This window comes from Gracilinanus agilis, chromosome 1 (assembly GCF_016433145.1).
Source record: "Gracilinanus agilis isolate LMUSP501 chromosome 1, AgileGrace, whole genome shotgun sequence".
Lineage (NCBI taxonomy): Eukaryota > Metazoa > Chordata > Mammalia > Didelphimorphia > Didelphidae > Gracilinanus > Gracilinanus agilis.
In genome coordinates this window covers 154,359,471-154,381,020 of record NC_058130.1, presented here as the reverse complement: position 1 = coordinate 154,381,020, position 21,550 = coordinate 154,359,471, and the positions used below count along the sequence as shown (strand labels likewise).

General features: G+C 35.9%; 1 protein-coding gene across 1 annotated transcript in view; it reads right to left on the bottom strand.

Annotated features, from left to right (window-relative positions):
- VPS13A (vacuolar protein sorting 13 homolog A) overlaps nt 1-21,550 on the bottom strand; it is a 337,780-nt gene that overhangs the window by 108,599 nt on the left and 207,631 nt on the right. Inside the window, exon 51 of the mRNA XM_044678014.1 lies at nt 13,578-13,706. Coding sequence (XP_044533949.1) covers nt 13,578-13,706 — 129 coding nt within the window. The remainder of the gene's footprint in view (nt 1-13,577; nt 13,707-21,550) is intronic.

The window sequence follows — 21,550 nt, the reverse complement described above, 5'->3', positions numbered from 1 at the left end:
CTTTAAAAAATGCTTAACCTCAAAAGAAAAAAAGAACTACAAGAAAAATAATTTGTGAATTATAGGTTTTAAAATTAGTGAGTCATAATTAGTAGCTTTTCTGAAGATCTTAGGGGTTTTGGTGGACTGCAAACACAATTCAGCAGTTTGATGTCTGAGCTAAGGATAATTCTTTGCATCAAAAGGGAAATAAGTAATGTACTTGCTTTGGTGAAAGCACATATTGGGACAAGAAGATTGTAGGGAGATGGTAAAGTAGGGCATGAAGCTTCCTCTCCCTCTAACATTTCCACAAATAACCAAAAATAATTCCATAGAATCAGTGGTAAGAGTCGTAAAAATAGACAGGAGTTGGAAGTGAAGCTGAATGTCCAGGGACAACCAGAGAGGAAGGTCTCTGCCTTCCCTGGCCTCAGTCCCAGTGCTGCAGGCCATGGGGGAAGGACTGGCAAGCTCATCTCACCTCAACCACCTCAACCCCTGAGTTCACATCCCTGAGGATACCACTAGAACAGTATTGGTGAACCTTTTTGAGATCAAGTGCCCAAATTGCAACTTCGAGTTGCTTATGAGCCCCCTCATTACTACAGACAGCAGAGGGAGGAGGTGCTTTTATTGGGAGCTTGAACAGAAGAGTAGGGCATGTGAAAATGTCCTCAAGTACTGTGAAGCAGGGGAAAAGAGCAGCCATGCCTTCACCAACACTGTACAGACTCCAATTGATCCACTCTTGTGAGGAAGATTACTAAATTATTATTTAGGTGACCTAGCAGGCAGGGCTGGAGAATTCTAACTAGAATGAGGAAGCAGGAAGTGTGTTTCTCTCTCTGAGATGGACTCCATGGTAGTTGGGGACAAATTGTAACTGACTCCTGGGAGACCTCAGAGGAAGTGGAGTTTGTACCCTGTTTTACTGATATCAGGAAGGAGGATTTTTCCTGTGGGAGGTTGGGTAGAGACTATAAAATCTAACCTGAGTTGCTGGTCAGCTCAGGTTGGTTTACCTCCCTGACTTACCCAATTGAAGATATACTGGCTGAAGACCTGGGAAAGCTATACCATCGCTGGAGTGTGTTAGGGTTCTGCTGTGAGGATACCCATTTCAGTCCTGCTATTCTTTGGGCCCTGTCTTGCTTTGGTTCTCAGTTCAATGTAGATAAGTCTCTCCCCTGACCCTGTGGTTTGCCCATAGACTGGTAGAATAGAAACTCCTTTTCCCTTCTTTAGACTATAGTTTCCTTAAATTAAACTTGTTTATAAGCCCTCTTGCTGGTTTCACAGACTCCCGCTCTAGGTGGAACAGGGTTACAGTTATGGCCTAACTATCACTTCTGTCAACTGTCATTTCCCCAAACAGCTAACCCCAGTTTACCTGGCTTGTTTGGTTCCAGACTATTGTCCATTCCTGTCTCCTACTCACCCTTCTGAACCCAGATACATATTTAACTTCCCCTGGTTTTCCCATAAGAGTTTGGCAGACCTAGATGGTGGGTTAAGAGGAGGACAGGAAGTTCACTCTTGGACACACAGGGCCAGACTGGAAGCCAGAAATGGAAGGATAAATTTGGAGCTAGGAAAGAACATGGGATATGGATTACTAATATAGGAAGACCATTGTTACCAAAAGACTTGTATACCTATTTGTGTCAAGCCATTCACACAAAGGGTCATTTTGGTACATAAGCCTTTGTAGATTCCATCAAGAGACAATGGGTTGCTCCTGGAATAAGTACTGTTGCAAATAAGATCTGTAATGGTTGTTCAGTCTGCCAAAAGTTCAATCAAAGTGCATTCAGAAAGAAAGGTTTGGGTGGTAGGCCTTTAGCATATTGTCCATTTGAGAGTTTACATATTGATTATATCTGTATGCCTAAAGCTGGAAGATATAAGTATTGTCTTGTGATAGTTGATAGACTAACTAAGTGGTCTGAAGCTTTTCCATCAAATACCAACACAGCTAGTTTTTTGGTGAAAGTGTTACTCAAGGAAATTGTGCTTAGATTCAGTGTAACAGTAACCATAGATTTGAATAAGGGATCTCATTTCACTCAGGATATCCTTAGAAGAGTCTATGAGAATCTAGGAATAACACCTAAATATCACGTTCCTTATCACCCACAAAGTTCAGGTCAAGTGGAGTGTATGAATAGGGAATTCAGTTGGGAAACTCTGTGCTGAAACTCATCTTAAATGGCCAGATATTCTTACCATAGGTTTGTTTTACCTATATATGAGACCAAGAGTGGATCCACATATATCATTGCATGAGATGCTCTTTGGACATGCTCCACTACAAGCAAAAACTTTTAAGTCTGTTTATGCATCACTCTTAGGAAGTGACTGCCAAATTGCTTCATATTTGAGTGCTTTACAGAAGAGGCTAAGAGAATTACAAGATATGGGAGTATTAATTCAATCTGGGCCACTGAATTATTCTCTTCATAATTTTTTTTCATAATCTTTACCTGACAAACTCTATGCTGTTTCTATTTATTATTGGACTATCTAGTCAGGATTTTGGTAGTTAGATTTTCTTTAGGTAGTGAGATGGAGTAATTAGTGTAGCCCCAACTCTTTTGGGGACTGAAAAGACCTTTGTGGGTCAGACTAATTGGTGGAGAAAGATACTGCTAGATCTAGGGACTCCTTCACCCTGTTCCACTAGCCCATCCTGTGTTTCAGAAATAAATCAAGTTACTGTTTATAACATTGTGAAGTGGTCAGATTGTGTTAACCTGTCAGATTGCTAATGTGATATTGGAAATTTGGGGTTCCTTGAGGGTCCTTGATCTTAATATTTTGAGGTCTCTGGTATAAACTTCCTGTGGATGTTTACAGGACTTGAAAACTACATTTCCCATGATTCTTCTTGTGTAATACAGGTGGGGCAGGAAGTGTGATTACTAAGACAGAGGTATACTTGAATGGGATACTCTCTTTAGTAGGAAGCAGCCAAGGGGAAGGTATGGTGGGTTATTTGAATTAAATCTTAGCAGGCATGTGGCTTTCTTAATTATCAATATGGATATTGATATTTTACTATATTTTACTACATACCCTTCTATATCAATTTTATTTGTTACACTGGTGAGGCCTACCATTTGGGCCTATTGACTTCTATCAGCTCCCAAACTTACTTACGTCACTCATGATTAAAAAATGCCATCTACCTCTACAGAAAAAACTGATGGATTCTGAATGCAGACTGAAGCATACTATTTTTCACTTTATTTTCTTCATTTTTTTGTCTTCTTCCACAACATAACAAACATGGAAATGTTTTATATGATCATATATGTAACTAATATCAAATTGCTTAACATCTCAGGGAAAAGAAAGAAGGAATAGAAATAGGAGTTCAAAATGTTAGAAAACAAATATAAAAAAGTGTTTTTATATGTAATTTGGAAAAAAACAAGTAAAAAAATTAAAAAATAAAAACAAATACTTCTTGATGGATTGTAAAAAAAACAAATAAAATAAAATATTTGAGTAACCCTAGAGAAAAAGAAAGATGATAACTATTTTAATGCTCATTCTTTTAATAGGTTGAAAATACTAATAAAGGTGAAATATTATGAGTATAAATGTTCTATACTAAACTTAAGTTTAAATATTCTTATTATAACAATAGGAAATATTAATTTAATCATGGTTAATTTGTATTAATGCTAAATATTTTAATTTATTATAGACTAAATACAAACTAATAATGGGATATATGTGCTAACACATAATTTAAATTTTATTTAACAGTACTATTATAGATAAGGACTATGTTGGCATATAATAGGTTTTAATATTAAAACATATTAGTATGCCAAAGGGTCATGAGGAAAGGAAGAATTAATGTTGTAATAGCAAGAGGAAACCTCAGCAACAAGCTGGACACAGAAAAGTTTTCGATGAGATATATATTAAACAGCATAATGCATAAAGAATATACCCTAATTTGCCAAATTGAGTCTTATTATAAGGAAGCTTAGTTTTAAGGCTAGCCATATTTTTGCTGGAGAAACTAAATCAATAAGAAAACTATCTGGTTGAAACTGAGATAAAAAGGGAATGGAGTTCATGGAGTGGGGAGTAGGGAGGAATAACGAATTTGGGATTGAGCATAGAATTCAATGTTGTTTAAGTTCTTGCAAGAAAGAATGGAATAGAAAATATTTTTGGCAACTCATGGAATGGAGGGAGAGAAAGCAATAATGATATTGTAATAGCCCAGGTAGAAGATGAAGAGGATTTCAATTAGGAAGGGACCTGGGTGGGGAAAAGGGGGGCATACACATGAGATACTGCAAAGATAAAAAAGACAAGATTTTACAGATGATTGGATATATGTGATGAGAGTGAGGAGTCAAAGATGACACTTAAGTTATAAACCTGGGTGACTGGGAGGTTAGTGGTACAAAGTTCAGAAGAACTCAAAAAACATATCGTGTTCTATTTAGGGCATGCTGAATCTGGGGTGGACGAGTGTATATAATTTGAAATATCCAACATCATCATATCCAATTGGTGATGTAGCAATGGAGCTCAGAAAAAAGATAAGGGCTAGATATAGAAATCTAGGAGTCATCTTCATTTAATTAATTATTAAAACCATGTGATTAGATGAGATAGTAAGGTATAGAAAAGGAACCAAGATACCCACAGTTGTGTGGCATGTATGAAAATTCAAGAAAAAAAAAGGCTAAATAAGTGGTCAAATTCATAGGAAGAAAGTCATGAGAGAAATGTGTTATAAAAATAAAAGTGTAGATGTATGTAGATGGAGAGGAGGATAGGAAACCTAAACTGGATACTATCCCTGGTAAATGTGTGACAACAGTGATAGCCCAGATAGGTGGCTAGGGCAAGATCAACTGAGGCTTGCCCTAGCTGGATGATATGACACCTCCCTCCTTTATAACAATGCCCAGGCAGGATCCTGCAGGTCAATGGATGATATCCCTTCAGGTCCCACCTGGGGTTGATTGATAGTGTATTATGGGCTCTATTAGCTTGGTAACGATTTGTCTGAACAAAGATGGGGTATTGGGGTTGGATAAAGGGATTGGGAAACCCTAACTAAATTTGGTAATGATAAACCCTTAAACTGTAGGCAAGCAATGAGTCACGATGGTTAGCAACTCTGGTCCAGCCTGGCCACAGCCAAAACCAGAGTAGGCAAACTGCTGCTTGATGTTTCAGCTTCTTCCTCTTTACTAGATGATATGCCTAACCAGTCTTTGGGATATCCACCCCTTTACACCCTCTTCTTCTTCTCCTGCCCACTTGCTGGATCCCTCCCGGGCCCTGGGAAACCTAGATAACTAAGATGATTGATTTCCTATTATCTAGGGCAGTAGAATCAGAGATGATGGTCTGGGTACAGGTTGATGATGTTATCAGGAACAAGACAGGAAGATCTTACAAGGCTAAGCCCAGCAAGTCTCAATCCCAAAAGACCAGGATCCACAGATCTCCAGTCCAAGGGAAGGAAAGGAATCACAAGTCAGGGCTTCCAGGGTATTTATACCACCCTGGGCCAACTGCTCTCTCCCCTGTCCTCACGGCACTCTGGGAACATTCCGATATCCAACGGATCCACCTGTCAAACAACAGTGTGGACTACTGGCTCCCAGAGATTCAATATAACAAGTGTCATGAAAATCTAAAGAGAAAACAACCTGGAGGAGTGAGTGATTGACTGCAACAATGCCTGGAAAGATCAGAAATGACAAGAACTGAGAGAGAGTCACTAGATTTGGTAATAGAGAGATCATTAGTAACTTTGGGAGAGTGAGTCAAATGATAAGGGTGGAAGCCAGACTGAACTATATCACACAATTGTTATACTTGTTTTGTATTCCATTACTAATCTTTGTTCCTTTATTGGCAAGATTATTAGGTTGGTATTCAGTAACATTTGGTAGAAATAGTTTGCCTAGATTTTAACAAAGCATTTGGTAGTCTCACTAATTTTAGTTGAAAAGATTGGAAAAAACATTTGGTAGACAGTAGTAGATGGCAGATGAATTCAGAACTCAAATGAGACCGAATCCCATTAAGGATTGACACAGGGCTAAAATAAACACAATAACTTGGAAAAATGTCAAGAATGGCAAACAAAATTCTCAGTAGAAATAAAGCTAAGATGCTGAATGGCAAAACTGAGATTCAAAAATATATTGATATCCTAGGATGTAGGGTCAAATTCAATGAGGTAAAATTGAATGGGGATAAATGTTGTCATATTTGGAATAGTAAAAGTTAGCTTGGTAAGTAGATGTATGGTTTAGAAAGGAGTTTACCCAAAAAAGAAAAGCCCTGAGCTATTTAGTGAATATTCTTGGTCTTATTTCATTTTCCATTCTAGTTAAACTAGACTATTAGTTATTCTTCAAAAATTATAAATCTCAGCTTCTTTTTATACGTAAACCTTAATGTCTGTTACATACTCTCTCTCCTCACCTCCCCACTAAAACTCCCAAATTCCTTCAAAGCATAGTTCAGGTAATTACTGTCCTCATGGCTACAACAGGAAAGTGAGGCATGGTAGACAGTCTGTGAACCTGCAAGACATAAAGAAAGCTGTGGCATTGTGTGTCAACATAAAAGCTACATATGATAAATTCTCACTAATCAGAAACCCAGATCTGAAGGCAGCAACTTGAGGGCAAGGTTGGAAGTCATAGCACAAGAGTATGTCAGCATGAAGACAGCCATGGGAATACAATCCCACAATAGAATTGAATCTCCTTTAAAAGTAGGATCTATTTTCATTCTGCCTATGTATTTTCAGTGCCTTTCACTGTCTAACACAAATTGTTAATGTCCTAATAATTTGGAATAATAAATAATAAGTTTGAAAAATAAATTGGAATAATAAATTCCAAATTGGTGAAAAGAATTCAAAGGAAGGGGACACTAAGAGGGAAAAATATGCAACAAGATAAATGTAGAAAGCAATGGTAGTTTGTTATTTCTAGGGGTTTTTTAATAACTCAAAAATATATTTTGAAAATGTACTTTGAAAAACCATCAAACTTTTACTCAAAAAAACTGAGAGTCTGAATATTTCTAGTACAGGTCTACAAAATGAAAGAAAGTTTGATTTTTTTAAAGGTTCTTTCCTGACAGATTCTATGTAGTTTTTCAGTTTTATCTGACTCTTTATGACTCCATGGAGCATTTCTCGACAAGAGTTCTGGAATAGTCTGTCACTTCCTTCTCCAATGGATTAAGGGAAACAGAAGTTAAGTGACTTGCCTAAGGCCACATGATTAGTGTCTAAATCTGGATTTGAACTCAGATCTTTCTGATTCAAGGTCCAGTGCTCTATCCACTGAGTCAGTCAGTGCCACTGATTCTATATGACCCCAAATTATGCTTATGTATTCTGATTTAAAAGAGAGACAGTTGAGAGCTAGGTGACAGCTGCATTCTAATTTCTATGATTCTGTTTCTATGATTCTTTTTATAAAAAGAAGAGATCCTAAAACAATTATTCAATGTCTCTGCCATTGTTCTCGTCTTTAATGGAATGGAGAATAGACTTACTTATGGGGTGTGTGTGTGTGTGTGTGTGTGTGTGTGTGTGTGTGTGTGTGTGTAATACAAATCAATAACTACATTTTTTAAAATGACAATCTAAAGCACATTAAAGCTAAGTGTCTCCTAAGGACTTCCAGGTCTTGTGCCATGAAAGTCTTGTACGTTTTCATGTGAATAATTTACCCTTCCAGTTTAAAGTGAGTCTGATAGATAATGGGGTACAAAGATACTGTATTTTGTCCCATTGCCTCTGCCTCAGGTTGTTTTCCCTTTGCCTGTGTGTTCTTAGTTTGACTGGGGTCTGATGTAGACATGGAGTTCTGTGGATTTGTAGCAGCTGGGTTATAAGTCTTCTTTATAACCTCCAGTTGCATTATTGTATGGGAGTCTAGAGTTTGGCCCTCTCTAATCTTCCTGTTTATTTCTATCAGCTGTTTGATCTGCTCTTTCATCACCTGTAGCAGTTCATTGTTGGTGTTCTTCCTTGTCCCCCATAGTAAATCAAAAGCCTTTTAAGTCCCCAAAGTCCCTGGATTGTTGTGATTACCATAGCTAATATTGAAGGCAGGTATGATATAAACTCTGCCAAAGTTAGAACCAAGCACTTATATGAGTCATATATTGTCAATATTTTCAGGCAGCATTTAGGAATAACATAAAACCAGAGATTAAAAATTCCCTGAGTTGCAGACCAAATAAACAGGGATAAGCTGGCAAAGATAAAGGTGAATCTTGCTATTTCCATTGTTCCTATACCCCTCAAGTATTGGTTCCCTTATAGCTCAGCCAAAAACTGTTAAAAAAAAAAAAAAGGAAATGGAGAGACACTGAGCTTGTGGTGTTGATAATGGAAGGGGCTATGCCTCTCTCAGCCTGACAGACTGTATTGGACTGAGTCTGCCAAGCTGTCTCCTTTTAACAGTTGCCCAAGCAAGAAACCAATGAGAAGTTGTGTGTGTGTTGCCAACTTCTCTAGCTCTTGACTTGGGGTTGGGTTTGTTGTTGATATGGGCTGGTATTAATATGCTAGTTGGATAAAGCTAAGATTCTGACTGAGTGAAACAAACTCCCTTTCCTAATAGCTTTAGATGTTTCACTAATTAGGAAAGATACTCCAATCATTGGTTTGAACTTATTAACAGGATTTATTTCTTACTTAACAGGGGTTAGGAACAAGGAAGTAGGATAATGGATTTTGGAATATTAAGCTAGATCTAAATAAACAAAGGTGAATTGAAATCAATTAGATGATAGGTTTGGTAACAGGCTGGAGCTCTCTTCTTCCTCTCATAATACCCGGCTTAGCTTGGTCATGGCACAAGCCAAAGGATAGGGAAGGTTAGTGATATTCTTCTTGTTGGTTGTAATGATGTTTCTCTCAGCTCTATTAATTAGCAGTTAATTGATTTCCTATGGCAAACTAGATATGGATGTTGGATTGCAGGTCTGGGCCTACCCTCTTTCAAATCCACCCTCATCCCAAGAAATTCTTCAAATGAGACCCAGTGTACCCCTGGGTATTTATAGGGTAGTTCCAACTGTCTTCTGGCCCTGGCTCACACCACCCTGGGCACATTCCAAGGTCTTCAACCGACGTTCCTGTCACTCAAGATGTCCTCCATCTTGTCCCAGAAGTTCCTTATTACACTTTCTAACTTCTTATTTATTGGAACCTCATCTATACAGAACCCACTAACCTTAAGTACCCCTAATGGTTCTGTTCTGGGCCCTCTTCTCTTTCTATATTACTTAATGTAATGAGTTCATCAAATCTCATGGATTTAATTATTATCTCTATGCTGACAATTTTCAAATCTACTTATTCTGTCCTAATTTCTCTTTGAACTCCAATCTCAAATCTCCAGCTGCTTTTTAGACATCTCAAAATTGATATCCAGTAGAGTAACAAAATATCCTACTTTCTCCTTTGACAGTGCCACCACTTTGGTACAGGCCTCATCACCTCATGCCTGAACTAATGTAAAGTCTGCTGGCGGGTCGGTTTGCTACAATTCTCTCCACACTCCAGTCCATCCTCCATTCAGTGACCAACGTGATTTTCCTAATCTACAAGTTCAACCATGTCAACTCCCTCACCCCAGCCCATCCAATAAACTCAAGTGGCTCCCCATCACTTCCAAGACCAAATACAAAATTCTCTGTGTGACCTTCAAAGTCTGTCACAACCTAGGACTCCTCTACCATGACCCCTTTTCCAGTCTTCTTACAACTTACTCCCCAACATGCACTCTTTGATGCAGTGGCATTGCTCTCCTTGTTATTTCATGAAAAGACACTTCATTTCTCAGCTCTGAGCATCTTCTCTCGCTGTCCGTACTTCTCAGAACATTCTCCTTCCTCATCTCAACCAACTGGCTTCCTTAGCTTCCTTCAAATTTCAAAAAAAATCCTATCTTCTACCAAGATGCCTTTCTCAACTCGTCTTAATGCCAGTGCCTTCTCTTAATTACTTCCTATATATAAATTTTATATGTTTGTTTTCTTGCTATCTCTACAACTATAATGTGAGCTCCTTGAAGGTAGGGACTAGCTTTTGCCTATTTTCCCATCCCTAGTGCTCACCACAGTGCCTGACACAGAGTAGGTACTTAATAAGTAATTGCTGAATGAGTGAACCATTCTCTTGCATCTTCACTTGGTTCTAAAGAACATCCTCTAAGAATTTCATTTGGTCATATGAATCTTATTCATAGGAATAGAAATGGATAGAAAAAAACTGAACAAGTCACTTTAACAAATATTTTAAAACTCTTTAAACTCAAATAAAGCCTTTGTTCTAATTGCTGTAGTGAGTGGCTTTACTTCTATAATGTTTGAGAGAGACTTAGGCTAGATATACACATCTGAGAATCTTTTGTATAGAGAAGAGAACTGAACCTGAGAGAGATAGAAAGAGAGAAGGAAGAAAACACAGACAGAGGAAAGAAGGACCTGATCAGGCCCCTGGAACATATCTGGTAACATGTGAGTAGTAAGCATAGGCATATATACAGAGTATGTTGGGAAGGCCCAGACATATTGTCACCCATTGAAAAGTGACTTTATACTTTAACTTGATCTAATATGCCCTCTGTTAGTATTAAAGTATGGGTTAATAAATTATGTAACAAATAGAAAATTGTATTGTAGAAATATACAGAAAGTATATAAGACATAGAGAAATTCTGTTAGTAATGGAGATGGGAATTTGGAGAAGGGAAATTAGTTTGCGGTCATACGGCTTTTCAACTAAGCCAGAAATAAGAACAGGGATATGTACCAGGGAGCCTGGTAGATCTCCAAGGACACAAATAGATACATCTCTAATGTGTAAAGTTCCTTCCTAAGTGGCCAGAATGATAAGTAGTTCTTATAGGAAGCAGAAAGGGGGCAAATGGGCCTGGGCTGGGAAAGCAAGAGTGGGTCTCAGATATGTAGACTTTACTATGAAATAGTTTTGTGAACGAGCATTTTTTTTAATTTAATTTAATTTTATTTTATTTTTTAAACCCTTAACTTCTGTGTATTGGCTCATAGCATTTTTAACATGAACACAGGTAAAAACAAAGTATAAAGTTTCATTCATTCTACAATTTACTGGATTGGGAGAGCAGAGGAGAGTCTCTCATCTGTAGACTCTATTTGGTGCAAACTAAATATGTAAAAGGCCCCTTTAAAACTAGAAGTTAATAAGACACACACTAAGACATATAATATGCCGAGAATAGCTTGACTCATTCACAATTTTGTACAGTAAACAAGAATTAACTTTGTCAGTCAATTATAGTGATGTGATTAAGAAACATAACTACTTATCCAAAAACAACTATATATGCCAATTGGAGTGAATACTTGCAGTTGAGTGAAGAGGTCACAAGCCAGACTTTAAGGAATTGAGAAGAGATTAAAAAAGAACTGAAGATAACAGAATATGCTTTCTGGTAACTTGGCTGTGAAAAATAGGTGAGAGTAGCCAGTTTGGGGATAGTAAGAGTAAGTGAAGATTTTATTATTATGACTTGCAATGTCCCACAACTTATCAATCCATAAATGAATGTAATGAACAAATAATTATATATTAAAGAAAATGGTAGAGCACTGATAGTCATCACTCTGCAAAAATAGGCATCCATGTAAAAATGAAATATAATTTCTGAAATGAACTGAGGAAACTACTCATTTTCCTTAACCAAGTCAATTAAAGACAATAGATTACACTCAAGTTCCAGCAGACTGAGTTCCCTTCACACAGGAGGCATTCATTAAGTATGGTTGGAGCAGTTTGATTGATTCACCATATGACGCAGAACCCAGAGAACTTGGGTAGTTCAGTGCTACAAAGGGCCACTGCTTTAATACGGAGAAGCATGCAATTCCCTGTGAAGACCTGACTCTACCAATGCAGATAAACAACTTCCCAGAAACTAAGTTTTCAAGTTGCTTATCTAAGTAATTACTTTAATATTAACAAATAATTGAGTAGTTAAATTTCTAGAAAAGTTAATCTTTTTTTGACTGTCATATTGTGAAAATTTTTGGCTTTATTGTCAGATTTTCTTTCTGTTGGTTTAACACAGGTTACCTACTTCACACAAAAGATTGTACTTTGGGGTTTGGAATATCTAGTGCCTTTTCATAAAGTGCTTTTTTTTCTTTTAAAATTTAATTGTGTAGAAATTTTACCTATTTATTGCCATTGGAAAACATTCTAATTATATTGCTTCCACAAATGTTTGTACATTAATGAATGAATACTGAGTTATAAAGTTTCCTATCTAGTCCTAATTAAAATATCACCCACTCCTCATTGAATATTACAAGTTATTTTTAAAAAATACTACTTATAACAAGAAAGTGGAATAAATTATCTCTTACATTACCTTATATAGAGTTGTAATGTGCTTTGACCTATCATCTCTAGGATATAATAAAAACTTCCCCTTTTGACCTTTCCACACAAACTATCACTTAGTATATTCCCATTTATGCTCTTTGAGTTCCAACCAAGTCAGCCATCTTGCCATCATTCAAACACATCATTCCATTTCCCATTTTGGTACCATTACAGAAAAGCCTCTTTCTCCTTTTCTTCTCCCTCCCCGACCCCTTCCTCATCCCTAGAATGTACTCTCTCCTTGTTTTACCTCTTAAAATCTGTTTCCTTCAAAGCTCAATCCAAATGCAATGTCTTAAATATGGCCATATTCTGCTTCATTTACCTATGAGTGCCTGTCCCCATAAATTATCTTGTATTCTATTTTTATATATTTTGTTTATACTTGCATGTGTTCATGTTATCACTCCCATTAGAATGTTAAATTATTTGAGGAAAACAATGTTCATTTTCCTCTTTGTATCTTCAATGACTACTATAAAGTAGATGATTAAAAGATCTTACTAATTGATTTATACTTTACAGAATAGTTCACATAAGTCTAGGATAAACTGTAAAAACTTGAAAAGTAGTATATATACACATTAAGTAGTAAAATGAGAAAAGGGAAGAAGTTAGAGAACTGGGATCCTTCAAAGAATCCATCTAACATTGTGTATCACATCCTTCTAACTGAATGAAGGAAACTAGAACCACTACCAGTTTAATAAGCATTTTAAGTCTTTGTTATATAACTCTGAGATTCTATTAAAATTCTAATTTAAATTTCTCATTCTAGATTGAGAATTTTCTTCAGTGTATCTGAAACATCAAAGCAATGGCTTAAATTTGGAATAAAGTTCTTCTTTCATATATATGCATACATATATCTGTATGTATACATATATATAAATGCACATGTACATATATATACATATACTCCTAAATAGTAATGAAATTTTCTTGTAATAATAAATAAGATTTCAAATAAAAATGCCAAATTCTCATATAGATTTACTACTTAATGTTAAAATTTTTTCAAAGTTTGGAAACTGCTACCAATTAGTTTCATTTTTTAGAAAAGAACATTATACTATTATTTTTAGCCCAATATTAGAGTGCCATTCAGTAATTTCTCTAATAATTTTTAAAAGTCACTTACTTTGTTGCCGAGGTGCAGTAAAATGCAATTTTCTTGCTTGTTCAAATATATCTTTTTTGGAGGCTCTTCACTGTTTTCAACTTGAATCAGCAGTTTATTAGAAGAACTTTCAGGCCAAAAGGGGATACACTAAAAAAAAATTAAATATTGACACATATGTTTAGATGTGTGTGTATACGCACAAATATACATATATATTTATATGTATATGTATAAAATAACCACTAATTACTTTCTATAAGCATGCTATACATGCAAATTAAAATAAGCCCTAATAAGTTTTTGTTAATTCTACAATGAGGGCAGTTAGGTGGCTCAGTAGATTGAGAGCCAGGCCTAGAGATGGAAGGTTCTAGTTTCAAATCTGGACTCAAAACACTTCCTAGCATTGTGACCATGGGCAAGTCACTTAACACCATATTGCCTAGCCCTTTCCACTCTTTTATGTGGAACAAATCCACAATATTGTTTCTAAGACAGAAGGTAAGGATTAAGAAAAAAAAACTACAAAAAGAAGTGCGGCCAAGATGGCAGAGTAAAGTCAGGAGTTAGTTTTAATAATAATAACATAGATAAACCATGGGTTAATTTGATTAAACCAATTTCACTAATGAATAATGATGAAAAAATTTTAAATAAAATATTATTAAGGCCAATACAGAAATATATCACAAAGATCATATACAATGACCAGGTGAAATTTATACCAGGTAATGGTAGAGCTGGATCAATATTAGGAAAACTATCAGTATAACTGACCATGTCAATAACAAAACCAACAAAATCATATGATTACCTCAATAGATGCAGAAAAAGCTTTTGACAAAATACAACAATCATTCCTAGTAAAAACATTAGAAAGCACAGGAATAAATGATAAGTAGTTTTTCTCTAAAATCAACAGTAAGCATTACAGAGCCTTCACAATAAGACAAGAGTTTGTTAAAGCAAGGATGCCCATTATCACCACTGCTTTTTAGTATTGTACTAGAAAGTCTAGCCATAAGAAACTGAAAAAATTGGAATAGGAGGGGGCAGCTGGGTAGCTCAGTGGAGTGAGAGTCAGGCCTAGAGACAGGAGGTCCTAGGTTCAAACCCGGCCTCAGCCACTTCCCAGCTGTGTGACCCTGGGCAAGTCACTTGACCCCCATTGCCCACCCTTACCAATCTTCCACCTATGAGACAATACACCGAAGTACAAGGGCTAAAAAAAAAAAATTGGAATAGGCAACGAGAAAACAAAATTATCCCTTTTTGTATATGATATGATAGTAATCTTGGAGAACCCTAGAGAATCAACTAAAAAACCAAATGAAATGATTAACAACTTTAGCAAAGTTGCTCTATATAAAATAAACCTACATAATTCATTAGCATTTCTATTTATTACAAAAAAGTCCAGCAACTAGAGAAGTTTCGTTTAAAATAATTGTAAACATAAGATATCTGAGTGTCTGCTGCCAAAAAAACCCAGGAACTATATGAGTATAATTATAAAACATTTCTCATACAAATAAAGATAGATCTAAACATCTGAATAAATATTAACAATGCATGGTTAGGCAAAGCCAATATAATAAATATGACAATTCTACCTAAATTAACTTATTTATTCAGTGCCATACCAATCAAACTACCTAAAACTTATTTTACACAGCTAGAAAAAATAAAAAAGATTCATCTGGAAGAACAAAAGATCAAGAACAACAATGAAAAAATGTGAAGGAAGGTGGCCTACATATACCAGATCTCAAACTGTTTTATAAAGCAGTAATCATCAGAACAGTCTATTGGTAACTAAGAGTGGTAAAAGAGTGGAATAGATATAGTACATAATACACAGTAGTAAATGACCAAAGACAGACCATTTGATAAACCTAGAGATCTTAGCTTGTGGGACAAGAACTCATTATTTGACAAAAATTGCTCCCCAAACTAAAAAGTAGTTTGGTATAAACTAGGTATAGACCAACATCTCACATCAAAAACAAAATAAAGTCAAAATAGGTAAATGACATAAAGGGTGATACCATAAACAAATAAGGAGGACATGGAATAGTTTTACCTGTCAAATCTATGGATTAGGGAAGAATTCTTGACCAAATGAGAAAAAGACAGCATTATGGGATGTAAAATGGATACTTTTGATCACATTAAATTAAAAAGATTTTGCAAAAGTCATGATGAGAAAGAAAGCAGAAAACTGGGGGAAATTTTTTACAATGAATTTCTCTTATAAAGGCCTCATTTTTCAAATATAGAGAGAACTGTCAAATGTATAAGAATATAAATCACTCCCCAATTGATAAATGGCCAAAGGACAGTTTTCATATAAAGAAATCAAAGCTATAGCCATATGATAAAATACTCTAAATCACTACTAATTAGAGAAATACAAATTAAAACAAGTCTAAGCACATGTAAGATTGACTAATGGGCTAATATGACAAAAAAGAAAGATGAGAAATGTTGGAGGTAATGTGAGGAAATTTGGGGCACTACTGGTGGAATTATGAACAGATCCAATCATTTTAGAGAGCAATTTGGAACTATGCTTAAAGAGCTATAAAACTGTGAATACATTTTAATTCTGTAATAATACTACTAGGTCTATATCTCGAAGAGATTTTAAAAGAAGAGAAAATGATCTCTTTGTACAAAATTATTTATAGCAATTGTTGTGGGGGTGGCAAGGAATTGGAAGTGAGGGGATGTCCATCAACTGTGGACTGGCTGATCAAGTTATTACATATGATTATAATGGAATAATGAGTAGGATAATTTTTGAAAAACATGGAAAGACTTAAATGAACTAATATAAAGTGGAATGAGCAGAACTAGGAGAACATCACACAAGTATTAGCAACTGCAATTGTCTTAGCTATTCTTAGTAATACAAATGAACCAAGACAATTCTAAAGGCTCATGATGAAAAATGCTATCTACCTCCGCAGAAATAACTGTTGGGAGTCTATTGCAAATTGAAGAACACTATTTTTCACTTTATTTTCTTCAATGTTTTTGATATGTAATTGCTTATAAAACATGACTTAATATGGAAATAACTTTTGCATACATGCACATGAATAACCCATGTAAAACTGCTTACCATCTCAGGAAGGGATAAGAAAGGGGGAAAGAATTTGGAACTCAAAATTTTAAGACTACACATATGTTAAAAGTTATTTTTACTTGCAAGTGGGAAAAGTAAAATATTATTAAAAAATGAACTCCCTTCAATGATGTATATTATAATTGATCCATATCTGATGATCTCATGCAACTTATATTCAGACTTCCAAAAATTGTGGCACAGAAGGTCCACCCAGAATACTAAAGGCCCTTATTGCATTCTTCCAGCATTGCAAGGTACACCATCTTTAATCCTTTCTATACTAACAGCCCATTTTCTTTTTCTATCCTTTTCTTCTATAGAACTCCTCGTTGGTTATATGTAGCCTTGTGCTCACAGCCACCATGTGTCTCCCAATTCCTTCAGCCTGATCTTCACTTTTAGTTGTGTGAAGGAAACTGAATTCTATATCATATTGCCAGATAGCAGCACCATCAAAATGGTAATGTAAGAAAAGATGTGTTTTTCCTTTCATGGAAAGATTTAAGTCAACAAAACTTTTCAAATTTTCAAAGACAGTCTAGCCTACATTCTTCCTCCACTGGAAATTTATCTTGCCATTATTTTTGAAACATCTTCAATATCCTTAGGATATCAATTCGGCTTAATTCAACAGGCATTCACTAAATTCTATCCAAGTCCCAGATACTGCATAAGTTTCTGAGGGTAGAAACAATAATAATTATTATAATAATAAACAATAACAAAAGTCAAAAAATAAAAACAATCCTACCCTCAAAAAGAGCTTGCTAAGGGTGAAGGTAGAGAACAGGAGTCACACAAAGAAATATACATCTAAAAGAAAGCTCTTTGTACTAGTGAGTCAAATTTTAAAACTTAAAAAAAATTTGTAATTAAAATTTTTTTAAATTTAATTAAATAAACTTGATGAGGCTTAATATTCTCTATACCTCTCATTAAGTTGTACAACAAAATGTGCTATGCTTTAGAAAATCATTCATCTGTTGTCATTTATTCTGGGTAGAAGACTTTCATACAAGTCATTTATACATCTACACGAGTCAGAAATTGTAGCTTACTTTTACCAATAGTCTTTCCACTGTTTTTTGGGTCACTTGTAATTTCAATTTTTCTAAGATAATGCTCTATGATTCATGGCTATACATAATCAGTGAGAAGTTGGCATTAAAGAGATGGTCTTTTATGACCTGACAATGTGAATAAAGTCCTGAATCTCAGTCTCTCCTGCAGCATATGGAGAGGGATAGAAATGGTAGGCATATCCCAAAACAAAAACTGAGTCACACAAACATCTGGTCAAAGAAGCAACACAGGAAATAGAAATGACTGTTTGGAGAGAACAGAAAAAAGAATCTGTAACTCCAAAAACGGAAATAAAAACAAAACAAAACATTATTGTTCCAAGATAGTAAAATAAATCTGAATGAACTAGATCACTGTTAAACTAAAGATGAACCAAGGGAATGATGTATACAAATACAATGAAGTCACTACCCTGAAAATGGAGATTTATTGTCAACTAGATATATTTATTTAAGGCTATGCATCCTGACAAATAATAATTAAAGCAAGATCTCTGGGGAGGTGGTATGTGTAACATTTGAGGAGAAAAGAGTAAGATCTATGATCATCACATGGGGAATAACAGGGGAAAGGGCTAATACACACAAAGAATTTGTACTGTGAGCGGAGGTTGATGCTCCAGGAGGGGGAAAAAGTGATATGTGACAATGTGGGTGATATAAGGTGTACATATGTTAGAGGCCTGAACTATGCAAGTACATAGCAAGCTTGTGCCTTTTATCTCAGGCAATAAAAATCCAAAAAAAATATCAAATAAAATCTAGACTCATTTATGTATTCTCTGTGGTTCCAAGGACATAATAAAGGGAGAAGGGCTAGAAAGTAAGCACCAAAGAATCATAAAAATATTGTGCAATTTTCCAAATGTTATCTAGCAAATTTGCTTCTACTTCTGAGCCAAGCTCATTATTCATCTGTCTATCTACCTATAAATCCTACTCTGGGCAATAAACATTGTTTTTCCAACAGGATTATCCAGGATAGATGGTTGAAATAATATCTTGCATATGACTGTTGTTAATGAGGGAGAGAACTGAGAGCATTCTGACTCAGAAAGTAATCACTACAGCATGATCTGCAAAAAGAAGCATCTAAAGAATCTCATCATCAATAGAGAATCTTTTGGATTTGATTTTATGAAGGACATTCTTTGACCCTAGTGAATACATTAGTGTGAATGCATCATTTTTATACTTCATTTCGTATTAATACTCACCAAATAACAGAAAACAGTAACATCTAAAGATTTATCTTTCAGAATTTTGATGTAATGAGAAACATCCTGTTTGAGGAAAGCCCTTAACTTTGGATTAGTGACTCAATTTTTAGGAATTAAATAAACTCAAAGAGGCTTAATAGTCTATTTCCCTCTCAGTCAGTTGTACAACAAAATGTGATCTGCTTTAGAAAACCATCTTTGAAAGCCCTCCCTTTTCTTTCTCCTGATTTTTATCAAAGTTATAGCCTTAGTGTAAGCATATGAATAGATATTGGTCACTGCTATTATGGATAAAATGGGGGTACACTAAAGTTGGGGGGTGATCTCCTTCCCTTGCTGAGGGATAAAAGGTAATTGAGGTAATACGAGAGGAATGAAAGGGATGGCTGGGTTTAGGGAGGAATAGACAATGCAGTATTAGGATGGTAAGGGTACAGGGTCAGGTGTTCAGGGAGGCAGCTGACACAGACTAGACACATAGGCTAGAGACAAAAGATATTGAGGTAATAGGCTGAACCCTTCAGGGCAGGAAAGGTATATTTACAGATACTAAGAATAGGGCCAGACAGAAGTGTTTTGAATCTGACTTGAGGGTTTTCTTGTCCGTTTCTCAAGTCCTCAAAGGAGGAACCACAAGGCTCTTCCCTGTCAATGAAACTGAAGGGATTCAGGAGGAAGTGTTGGGCAACTACTTCCTCCCAACATGGATGCCTTCAGTTTCCCTCAGGAAATAAAAGATAATTATTCCTCCCCTTCACCTTTGCCTAGTTTCTTCAACACAAAAATTCTCCAGAGGGTCTAATTAGGTAACCAAGGGTTTATTAATGTTTCAGGGTGGTCTGGAAGAGAGAGAGGATTGGGGTTTCTGACAACCCAAGATGGGGAAGGGTCTCAGGAATGGGTTAGACTGAGAGGGAACCTGCTCTCTCAGCTGAGGAAGATTTGGCTGCTTTTAAGGTAGAGGGTATTACTGAAGGAATAGTTAGAATTCAAGGGTGTCCTACTTGCCTACTGGGGAAAACTAAACCCACAAAATCTTTATACTAAAAACCCAAAAGCCACCCTGCCTCCCAGAGCCCCGGGAAAACAGGCAGAGAAAAAAGGGAAGTAATATGGAGAAAGTCAGGGAGAGGTCCAGAGAAATTAGCCAGGTACAATTTATCCAAAGACAAGGCACAGGTTAAAGCAAACTGAAAGTCAAAATAGAGCTCTGGTTGATCCTTTTGCTCTGCTCAAGCATCAGGGACCAACTGAACACTCTCAGAATTTTAAGGCTTCCAACTGCCAGAAATTTTCAGTTGGCCCCCTGCAAGAGCAAAACCCTCTCTTGCAACTTTTGCATTACAATGCTTTTTCAGCTGTCTTTTTATTTCTGTAAAAGTATTAAGATTTCATTAAAAACAATTTTTCGATTCAACGTTAAAAGCTTTTACAATTATTTTGTCTCCCAAATAGTTTTCTTCAGTTGGTTGTGTACAGTTACATTCCCTACTTCATCTTCTTAACTTCCAGTACCAATATCATTGCTTTACATAAAATTTAGATGTAAAATCTAATTAGTGACATTTTACTATCACCATTACCAATAAGACAGATTTGAGAGGGGAAGAAGAGACTGGGTCTGTCAGTCTCATCCACGATGGAAATGTGGTGGTCATCAAAGGACCTCATCCTACTTCTGATCAACACAGAAGCTTGAACTTGCTCTCTTTCTGACAAAGGTAGTTTGCCCTTCCTTAGGCGACCTGAAGCCCCTTTATTCCAAAAAATGGTTCACCATTATTGTTGTCTAATAGTGCTGCCACTGAAATATCTTTTGCCTGCTTGTCAGCTTAGAATTCTTGTATGAGATCTTGAAAATGGAATTATACACTGAGTGTTGTCTTCAACTGCCATGCTCTTCTGATATGGTTTAAATTCATTAAAACACCACTAAAAAAGGTATTTTACTACCTTGTCACTAATGCCAAAGAATGACTAGGTCTTTCCATATGACTTACAGCTAAAACTTTCTGTGTATAATGACTCACTGGAAGGGGGCAGGGGCTCCATGAGAGCAGAAACGTTTACTTTTCTATTTGTTACTCCACCATTTAGCCCAATGCTTCTACATAGAAGGCATGTAAAAAACAATTTTTCATTCACTCATTCTCTTGCTCAATAAATCCTAGTAGCTCCCTTTTGCATCTAGAATCAAATATAAACTCCTGTCATTTACAACTCTTTTTTTTCCCATTTTTCACAAGTCTTATAATTTCCCACTTTTACCATATATATATATATATATATATATTATTAGACATTTATTAATATTTGTTTTTAACCTGTTTACATACTTTATGCCCCTACTTTCCCCTTCACCCCCCTGCTCTCCTCCCACCCATGGCCAACGCACATTTCCACTGGTTGTAACATGTGTCCTTGTTCAGGGTCTATTTCCCATTCATGTCCGCCTCAGCCCATGCATTCAAGCAATTGTTTATCTTATATGTTTCCTCTCCTGCAGTCCTTCCTCTGAATGTGGGTAGCATCTTTACCATAAATCCCTCAGAGCTG